Consider the following 10,955-nt stretch of genomic DNA (forward strand, 5'->3'; position numbering starts at 1 on the left):
TAGATCCCAATAAATCATCAACACTTTCACAGACATTGATATTTCTTTACTAGTAGTAGCGAAGAGAAATTGCCCTATTTTGGTAGGGTTGTTATAAGCCCGATCTGAGTCCTAATTAGAGATGTCAACGGCGTATGCTCATTGGTTAGTGTCATATCCACATCAATTTCTATCCACTAAAATACATGTACCCATACACATGTAAAAGAATTTACACATACGGACATACCCGTAGCTGTGCGGGTAAAAATACCCGATAGATAACCCGTATCTAAATGCAAACCTGCTACAAATAAAAAAAACATAAATACATTGTACTATTAATATCATATATTGTCAACTTTTTGTGAATAAAGATACTCCGTAAAAAATTATAACACAGCAACAATTTTCACTAATCAGTAATTCAATAGTCATAAATATATTGGACATATGTATATTTAATGGAGACATAGGTGTTGCTAAGATGAATATAAAATATCTGCGGCGCATACACGAGGTGGGTAGTATGTTTCTGTACCAACACACCATTCTACTTATGTATAGAGATTTCTGCCTATTAGCTTTGCTGCTGATGAAAAATATTTTCTCATACCCACCTCTTTATCGAGTAAAATCCATCAGGTAGCTTTTTGTCACATTTTGGGTACTCATTGCCATCCCTGATCCTATTAGTATCTAAGTATCTAACAATACCAAATGATCTAACTCCATATGTCATCATTTTCATAACATCAGTAATCTAGGCGAGATTACCCTATAGGATTCATAGGGTCCTATGTACATGATTCTAATTTTGAATATGTGAACATCTTTAACCAAATATCTATCTATCTTCTATTATTAAAAGAAGCCACCATATGCATTGAGAGGGTTTACAAATTATCACATTCATTCATTGAGAAAAGGAAAAAAGTTACAACATTATATTTTATGACAATCTAACGACTTAGCCAAAGAACACATGTGTACTAAACATTAATGAAGAGTAGATTCCATGTAAAAAAATAACAATTTGATCCACACAATTAGTAAATGCCAAATTTAAACAAAAACTATTAAAATTAATAGTCTGGTCACCAAGTGATTTGGGAAGGAAAAACATACCCAAATAAATTACAATGAGAAAATATCTAACTTCATAATTGAAAATTAGAAAATAAAGTGGTAATTTGACTTTCATATGTTGGAAAACACAAAAATAAAAGTCAAGTATTACTGTAAATGAAGTTAAAAAGTCATCTCTTATTTCACTCTCAAATGATAAAAGCTAAGAGCATATTTGGTATGGTTCTGGCTGCAACTTTAGCAGCAGCTTTTGTGGAAGAACCGGAGGAGCCATATCAAACACTTTGAGAGTAGAAGTTATTTTTTGGTGAATAGTAATGGAACCAAGCCTTTATGAGGGTGTTAATTTTTGTAGTTGTACTTCGATCTCTCCATAGGGGCAAGCCATACCAAACATAGCACATTGATCCTATATATATCTAGATTCTGATGGTCTAGAACTATTAAAAATAAAGATCCAATACATATTCAAGTATAGAAATAGATGAGGGTGTTGAAATCAACTAGAATTACAAATTTATAACTGATGAATATTTAGGCATCGTCACAAGATAGGAGTGAGAAAAAAAATAAGAGGGGAAGGGGACGACAATAGTCCATTAAGCTGTTGGCGTTAGTATGTAAAATTCATGGCGATGGATATGGTGTAGGCGCAGAAGAGAAGACAATTACAATAAAAAATAAAAAACTATTTAAAAATCAATTAAAAACATCTAGACGAAAGCTAGCTACATGTGCTATTTGCGGGATCACTTTAGTAGCGGGCTAAAACCTAACATATATGAGATATTATTAAGCTTTAGCGGTTTATAGTTTAACATTTTTTGCGTGTTGCGATGTACTTCTTCCATTCTAAATTATAAGTCGCTTTAACTTTTTTAGTTTATCAATTTTGCTATATATCTATATATATTATTTTTTCTAAATAGATGCATAACAATAGATGTACCTGCATGAGGTCTTCTTCTTCATGCAATGTTGAAGGGTTGTCCTATTTTGAGTTTCTTATATAACAGCCTTGTCCTAAGAAAATTGATTTTGGTACAACTCACCCAAGGTAGTAATCCTATATTTTACGAAGTATTTTCTCCGTTCAAATTTTAAGAGTTTTAAATCTTTGTATATACATTATTTTAATTATATATCTAGACATAGTGTTATCTAAATACATAATAAAATCTATATATCTAGAAAGGAACTAGAAAATCAAAATTTATAATTTAGAACGAAGCGAGTAGCATATAAGCCAACACATCTATATCTTTTAGCCGCGGTGGTACTGGTACCCACTTGCAAACTGGGAAAATGATAACATGAACGATGGCTAAATAATTAAATTACAAAAATGACAGGAGGGCGCAGATTGTGTGGCTGGCTAGAATGGCACTCCGCCTCACACTTATTATGTTACCACAGTTAGCAGCGTCATGATACCCCTCAAGTCAACCACTCCTTTTCGTATTAACTTTCTTTATTGGCCCTATATGCGTCGACATAAAAAGAATAGCACGACCACAATTGCAATGTGGCCGTCTGGCCTTATTTAGATGTGAAAAAATTTTAAATTTTACTATTGTATCACTTTCGTTTGTTTGTGGCAAATATTGTTCAATCATAGACGAACTAGGGTCAAAAGATTCGTCTCGCGATTTACAGACAAACTGTGTAATTAGTTTTTATTTTCGTCTATATTTAATGCTTCATGCATGTGTCGTAAGATTCGATGTGACGAGAAATCTTGAAAACTTTTTAGTTTTTGAGCTGAACTAAACAAGACCTGAATACATGGACCCCAATCTCCATGCAAATCGCAGTTATCGTTGACCCTAGAGGCAATAGCCCACATAGATAGAGACGTATATTAGGTCAGTGAGACTATGACCGTACGTGCTAATAAGAAAAAAATATAAAGATAACAAAAATTTAAACGCGTACTACAGAATGAAAAAATGTATGCCAAAGGTAAGGTATTTTCGACTTGGATCTTCACAGCATGACAAGCATCACCTTTTAGGCTCTCGGAATGTTTTTATCTGTATTTTTTTCTTTTAGAAATCTTTCGTACTTCATGACCGTTAGATAATCTTCTAACGCTGAAGCTGTAGGTTAGAATATTTCTCTGACTTGCAATAAAGGTTGTGACTGAAAATAATAAGTCTCTACAACGTAAAAAACTAATGGAATTAACCTACGTTTCTGTTGTAAGTGAATAGTAAAAAAAATATTGCTACATATAGATTACTCGTGATCGAGTCACGTTCTTGTCCTTTGGTTGCAAGCAAAGAGCCCCATAGCAGGGGTAGCCGGACAGCAAAGCGTAGAGAGAAACCATATACGACAGCTTTCTCACTAAACTTTAGACTATATTATCTCTCGAGACTTTAAATAGGTGCTCTAAAGTTTAGCCAAATTCATAAAAAATCATTAGATTATTAGACTACATAAATAACCTAAAGTGATCTAAAGTTTAGTCCAGCCAACTAAACTATTAGTTCGAGAGTAAGTATAAAGACGTTTCCTTCATCAGTATAAAGACGCCTCTCAGCTAACAAAGCGGGTTCTCAAATCGCGACCGCAAAGCTCTTCCAGCCTCCAGGATTTTCTCCCCATTTCTGGTGCGAAGTCCGCTGGAGGAGCGTGTGGCGAGAGGAAGAGCACAGTGCGGTGGGAGTGAGGGACTGAGGGAGGGGCATGGTCGCATGGAGGCGCAGGGTCGCTGGGCAGGAGAAAGAGAAACCCGCCGCAGCTGCGGTGGCGGCTCTAACTATGTAGCCAAGCACGTCGGAATCCAAAACCAGGTACAGTACCTGTTAAGCCACGCCCTGCTCTTGCGATTCTTGCCGCCGACCGCGGAGGCCGATCCCTGCGCCCACTCGCTCGAATCAGCAGCAAAACCGTCAATCACCGCTGAAACCGCTGAGATCTTGTTCAGGCTCGAGTGTTGTGGATCAAACCCCACCCCCGAGCCCCGATGTGCCTTCGTCCGGCTACAAGTAACGTGCAGTGTGCTTTTCTCTTCTCACACTGCAGGTCTTGAAGTGGCTGCAGCATTTCTCTGACAGGGTGGAGGAGAGAGCTAAAGAGGCTGCGACGGAGGTGAATGGGCTGCTGGAGGAGGCCGGGGCGCTGGAGCTGGACATGAAGACTACTGTACTAGCCTTCGACAACCTCACCAGGAAAAGGTTCACTGAACATGCAAGTGGAGGTTCCAATCTGTTGTGCATTGTCATTATCTGGATTGCTCTTTTTAGTATAGTTATTATGGTTGCTGCACAATTGTCTGTTGTTTGCTGCACAATTGATTATCTGGATTGATTAGTTCATTTTAAGTGGGGGATTTAGAAATTGAGTTGGTGTCACCATATGAACATTGGGGTCACCACAAACATGAAGTACCAAAATACTTCATAATGTCTCACGAGCAGGTTTAGCTTGATGACATCTTCGCATTGGTGTCACTTGACACCACTCCATATATGCTTGATCTGCCACTGGTTTCATGCTGTCTGACTGTGCTTGATCTCACACGTGCTTCCTAGGCCAGCTGTTAATTATTTCGTAGTTTCAGCAAGCAATGTATTTACTTCTCATCAAGGAACAAAATAACCATTGTTGCTGAGTGGTCATTCATGGCTTCAACTGCAGAAAGTTTCTGATGAAGATCATATCAACTTGAAAACAAGAGACAGTATACGAAGTTCTACTCAGTCACAAGTGCGAGCTCAGGATTGTGAACGTGATATCTTACCAAGATACAAAGAAGCATTACATATAGGACTTGCTTCCTGTAAGGATCACTTTCAAAAGAAAGGCCGATTGACCACCTCTGTTTTCAGGGTAAGATTTGGTTGTATGCTCATTGATTTCTACAAAGTCTAGATTTATTGGAGAGATGTTGTCCAATAAGTATTGGTGATTTTACTTGCAAAAGGATTGTTGGCAGCTGTTTATTTTGTGCCAACATTTGGGATAGTAAAATTTTGTCATGAATTCGTGCTTGTTTGGTTTAAAGCCAAAAAGCAAGAGCTACTTGTTGTTGGTTACCCAAATTGGTGCATGTGGACTGGGTTTCACATCCATTTAGTTTTTTGCCAAATTTTGACAAGATCCCATTTCCCTTGGCATGTTAGTTCACTTTCTTGCCAATTCATGGGTGATCAATTTCATGACCAAATTTTGGAAAACATACATAGGGAAACAGACCCTTTCGTTACCATGGATTTGGCATGAAAATGGAACTATTTGGTATTTTGAACTGAATTTTGCCATATTTTTGACAGGAAGTAAATGCATGCTAAATCTAGTGCACGCAACCAAAATTTGGCAACTATTATATGATAATGGTATTGTTTAGCTATGCAAATTGGTTCCCTAGGCCTGTAGATTGCCTCCTGCTTAGAAACTAATAAGCGCCTCGCCAGCCCAGATGTCCAGCTAGACAGTACCCCATTGTCCATCTAACCTCTAGCACCTTATCTTAAGGTCTTCACGTTCAATTTCCCTGAAATTCGTCAGCATTTGATTTTTGTTTAATGTTTTGACTTGGGTTCACTTCTTGACTCTTGAAGGCTATGTCGACATACAGTCCTCTCCCGCATATTATTGGTTCTGAAGAGTATAATCATGATAGTAGCTGTGGCTTGGCAGGTAATACTGATTTTTTTTTTTCTTTCTTTCTTCAGAAAAGGTCTCTCTCTTTCTATGGACAGATTCATTTGAGTTTATTTATTTATTCAAACAGATGATGCACAAACTATGACTAATGACTTCAGCTGGTTGCGAGAGTTTCAAGGGGAGTCTTCAGACTCTGGACCTGATGATCTATTTGGATCTCAAACGCTTGGAGTGCAGCAAGGTTTTGAAAAGGTAGTTGATTTATTACATGGAAATATTTAGATCACATTGAAACCACCAGTTATTATGTTATTAGTTGTTCATGGAGCCATCTAATATTTTGACATGTTCTAAGGTATCTAATCTCTTAGCTAGATAAGGAAATATGTGTTTTTCTACAGAGCATTAAATCTGTTGATTTTGTAATCCAGGGGGAAACAGACTCTCTAGTATCTGCTTCACGAGAATTTAGAGCAATGTTGGAAGCTGCACTTGTTAATCCTTACAAGTTCTGTATGTGTCTCCTCCTTTTCTGTTTCTGCCAATGCACATAGCTTTTTCAAGCATGGCTTTACTTTGGCTTGTTGAGTAATTATATCATCATAGGCTCGTTTTTTATTCTTGCAATTTTGGTTTTGTTATAAACTTTGTTCCATTTAATAATTTTGTTCAGATAACTGATGAGTTTTCTTTTCTTTATTATTCTACCATATCATACTCCTTGCAGAGGATGATGCGAGTACTACAGCACGAGGTGCTTCCGTAGAGAATACAAGCACAAGTGAAGTACACCATAACACAGTTAATGTCCTACCATTTTCATGCTACTGTTCTGTGTAGCTTTTCTTCTGCACCTTTTTATATTTCTCTGTGTGAATGCAAAAGGATTTTTTTATTAAGTCCAAGGTAACCTCTTGCAGTAACACACATGTCTTCATCCAGTTGACATGGCAAAGCTGACTGATTCTTTCCTCATGTAGAATTGTGTGTACCTAAATTTGTATTTAAAATTGTAGTAGCCATAAATATTTGTTACATTTTTTGTTTCATTTCCTCAACGATAGCTATGACAACTTTCGGAGTCCAGTCCAGGTCCTAAAATACGGTCATTCTTACTATTTACTTCTTTAGTTCTTTGCTAACTAAAATTTAAAGCTTCTTTACTTGAATATGGCCATGATTACCTTTTGCATCATTTGATTCATACCTAGTTCTGGCGCAGCTTACTTTTGCAGTTGTTGCTTTAGAATGTTCACTCTGAGGTTCTGTTGGTCCTCGCTTACAGTCCATGTCAATTTGATGAATATTACTACGGAGAATCCCCTAACAATGCTACCTTAATGATGACCTCAGGACCCAGCTTTGGCAACCAGGATGGGTGGAGCAGCGGGTGAAAGAACAAAAGCAGATAATGCTGAAGAGGCTGAACTTCTGGCAAGCTTACAAAACCCAGACATCAATGTTCGTGACATCTATTCTGCCTTGGTTAGAGAGGGACTGTTTGATGCCGGTGATGAGATACTAGCCATGGACCCGGCATCAGGATCAGATAATCCTGCAGTTACTGATTCAGCTGAAAGTCCCTCCCTGGTGAATGAAACTGTTCTAAATGAGGACGATGAAAAATTGATTGAAGATGATAATGCCGCATTGCCGTCTGAGAAAGATGAAAGTTTCTGAATCATCCTAGGCCTGGCTTTGCTGATATTGGTTAATTCTGTTGGGGGTGCCTTTTGCCTTTCTTTTCCCCTCCCATCCTGCTCGTAATTATTTTTCTAGAATATAATGAAGTGACAAGGTCTTAACAGAGATAGAGACGCCGTGAATTTTGTCTGTCATTTCTGTCCGTATTTTGTTACTACTAGAAATTTGGTGGACTGTGCATTGGGTAACAAAACTGTGCATTCTATTGTCAGTGTGACTGTCATTACTGAATCGGTGTGGCAACATCTGGAAAGAGCAGCATCGGTACAGTGGCAGGCAGAAGATGCGTACCCATGCCAAAATCTTATCGGGCGTGCGTGCGCCGCTTCAGTTAGCTTCAGTTACAAAGTAGGCAGTTTGGAAATCTTCAGCAAAGCCACCAGGAATGTCTCTCCAACACTAACAACGCCAAAACTAGAGAGCATCTCCAACAACTTTGTAAAATTCACTTGCTAAATCTTGGATTATAACTAGTTGCTAATTTATTTGGCAAGGGAAAAAAAGATGTGTCTCCAACAAATTGCTATTCTCACTTAGAGGAATGGAATCCACTTGTCATTGTCTATTTCTTCTTCCCCTTCCTCCAGGAAGGCGCTTCCGGCGGCCGCTCTTCCCCTGGTCCCCGGCGGCCTTGTCCGCGCGGCCACCGCCGTCATCCGGAAAGCTGGTGGCCCGTGGGCATGCGACCGCGACGCCGCAGCTGCTCCCCGTGCTGTCTGGACGTTTGGTCACCTCCGCTCATGGTCGCTTGCTGCACCTCCTTGTCCGGTTCCTGCTCCGCCCGGCGCCGCGGGATCCCGGCGACGCGTACGGTGGCGACGCGAACGCCACCACGTTCCAGGGACAGCTCCAGCAGCTGTTCCACCTCCACGACGCCGGTGTCGACCAGTCCTTCATCGATGCGCTGCCGGTGTTCTTGTACGGCGCCGTGGTCGGCGCCGGCGGGATTCGACTGCGCAGTGTGTCTCTGCGAGTTCGCGGACGACGACCGCCTCCGCCTCTGCGAGTTCGCTGCAGCCCGCTGGTGTTCCTGTGAAGCTCGGCAAGTTCAGAAGCCAGCAGGCCTCCGTCTCTGCGAGTTCGCTGCAGCCCGTTGGTGTTCCTGTAGTGGATGACGAAGTTGATGAGGGGTTCTTTTTGCAGCGGAGGGAGATTGCAGCAGCGATACGCGCGGATAGGGAGTGCGGATGTATATGCGCGCGGCGACGATGTTTAGCAAGTTGGAATAAATATCAAGTTGATTTAGAGAGTTGTTGGAGAGGATTTTTTTGTGTTTTTGCCAAGTTTATAAGAATACCAAGTTGATTTATGGAGTTGTTGGAGATGCTACAACGCTATTCAAAAGGGAGGAGCTGGGGCCAATTTTTAGAAGGCAATGGATCTAGTGCAAACTCATCTTCCGTGCAAACTATGCAAACTCTAATCTGGACTACAGGATGTTGATCCAAGGGGCGCGGAGAGATTGAGTAATTTTGCACTTAACCGCCCGCTCTTAATCACACTTTTACAAATCCCTCCTTCCACCTCTCTCATGCGTCCCCTTGGATCAACATCCTGTGGTCCAGATTAGAGTTTGCATAGTTTGCACGGGAGATGAGTTTGTACTAGATCCGTTGCCTTTTTAGAAGTGGCAATATTATTAGTAGAGGCAACTATTTTGAAACTTTCAGGGGATATATTCACTATCTTGGCGATGATAAATGTCCAGTTGCAGTTTCGAGATCAATAACAAAAGAGTGTTGGACATGATTTTGTAATTGTAAAAGAACTTTCCTTTCAAGCTCAACTCCGTCATCAGAACATTCTCAGGCTCATTGGTTATTGCTTAGATAATGATATCCTTGTTCTGATCTTTTACTTTGCGACATCCAAGGGTAGCCTCGATGGCATTCTTCATGGCATCAACAGGATGCCTCTCAGTTTGGATGCACGTCAATATTGCTGCAGATATAGCTTGTGGTCTATATGCATTCGTCATGCTATGATGAGCTTCTGCATGGTGATCTTAATCCAGGTAATATACTTCTCTACGAACCAATGAAGGCAACGATCTCAGGCTTTGGGTTATCTAGATTGATTTCCCCAGCTACCGCCCATGTCATTGGTGATAGGAGATATATGATCCAGTGTATCGGCAGACTGGCGAGTTAACTAGTAAATCTGACATTTTCAGTTTCGGAATTGTGCTGTTAGAACTCTTTACCAGGAGAAAGCAACCAGTTCCCGACAGTAATTGGTTGCTCCAGGATTTTCTTGATGCTTACAGAAATAATCAAGTGATCCAGCTTGTTGATCCAGAAATTGCAATAGCAGAAAACATGGAGCTTCTTCACAGTATCACAGAAATAATTGTGCATTGCTTAAATCCTGACATTGATCAAAGGCCAGAGATGAGATTTTTTTTTTTGAATAAAAGGTTTCCCAGCTTTATTACCATAAAGCTAACAAGTTCAAGCATCCAAAAAATTCCTTGATACATAAAGGCCAGAGATGAGATATGTGGAAAAGTGTCTTCTGGACACGTTGAAGAAACCTCAGGGCAAACAAATACAGTGTGATGCACTGCTGAGTTGATATCCATAAAATTCCTTGATACACAAGCTTTCAAACAACTCTGCTAATGTATGTTTGTTACCGTTCTTATGTCGTAAGTTATAACTCTCTGGATATACCTTGTTTACATATTAGACTAAGTGCATAAACTTCATGCCTCTGAACTTTTACCATCGACCCTTCTATATTTCTCGAGGTATGCTGGATACACATCTTGATGGATTATCTTGAAATGGAAGGCTGATCTCCTAACTAGCTGGGACGGGTCGGTTGACTCTAGTGCAATCTGTGCTCACCTCTATTTAATCTATATTTGGCCGTGGGTCTTCCGCCTATCAGACATGGCGAGGTTTCCTTCAGAGAGGAAGGAAAGATGAAAAGGGGCTCACTGCCTTGTGGTCTTGTGGAATGGATCAAAGCTTCTCGTCCCCGTGAGCTTGGAGGACTTGGTATTTCACATCTCCGCTGGGCATTTGGGATGAGATGTTTGTGGTTTCAGAAGACTGAACCCAATCGGGCTTGGTCGGTCTTCCCCATCCAGGGCGCGCTACCTCACATCTGGATTTTTTTTTTCCTTCTTGGCTTTATTGCTAAGTTTTGTAACTCTTCTCTGTCAATACAAGATCGGCAGATCTCCTGCCGTTATGTTCCCTTAAAAAAAAGTGATTACTGTGGTACGAGATGGAGCACGGTAATTCTTTTTGGTTCAGTCTGCTCCAGAAGACGATGGAATATCTCCTTGGCAGCTCCTGATCGCGAGTGAGGATTTTGTTGGGGGTGTTTTTTTTTATCTTCCTTCTCATGGTCAATTCTTTTTATAGAAGACGACAATGCTTGATGAAATACATGCCACGCATGTTTAAAAAAAAAAGTGACAATGTCTTCTTAACAGGAGATGTCGTGTGCTTTGTGTACATATTTTGTTGATTGCTAGAAATTTGGGCCTTGTTTAGTTCCAAATTTTTTTGCAAAATAGGAATAGTACCACTTTCGTTTGTATTTGACAAATATTATCC

The 10,955-nt window shown here is 40.1% G+C and overlaps 1 protein-coding gene across 1 annotated transcript; it reads left to right on the top strand.

Moving 5' to 3' along the window:
* LOC8056338 lies at window positions 3,617–8,715 on the top strand. Its single transcript, XM_021452340.1, has 8 exons — window positions 3,617–3,866; window positions 4,099–4,263; window positions 4,714–4,905; window positions 5,637–5,715; window positions 5,810–5,934; window positions 6,114–6,195; window positions 6,410–6,483; window positions 7,036–8,715. Coding segments are annotated over exons 1-7 (744 nt in total). The 5' UTR covers window positions 3,617–3,767; the 3' UTR covers window positions 6,412–6,483; window positions 7,036–8,715.

The sequence above is a fragment of the Sorghum bicolor genome, chromosome 2 (genome assembly GCF_000003195.3).
Source record: "Sorghum bicolor cultivar BTx623 chromosome 2, Sorghum_bicolor_NCBIv3, whole genome shotgun sequence".
Lineage (NCBI taxonomy): Eukaryota > Viridiplantae > Streptophyta > Magnoliopsida > Poales > Poaceae > Sorghum > Sorghum bicolor.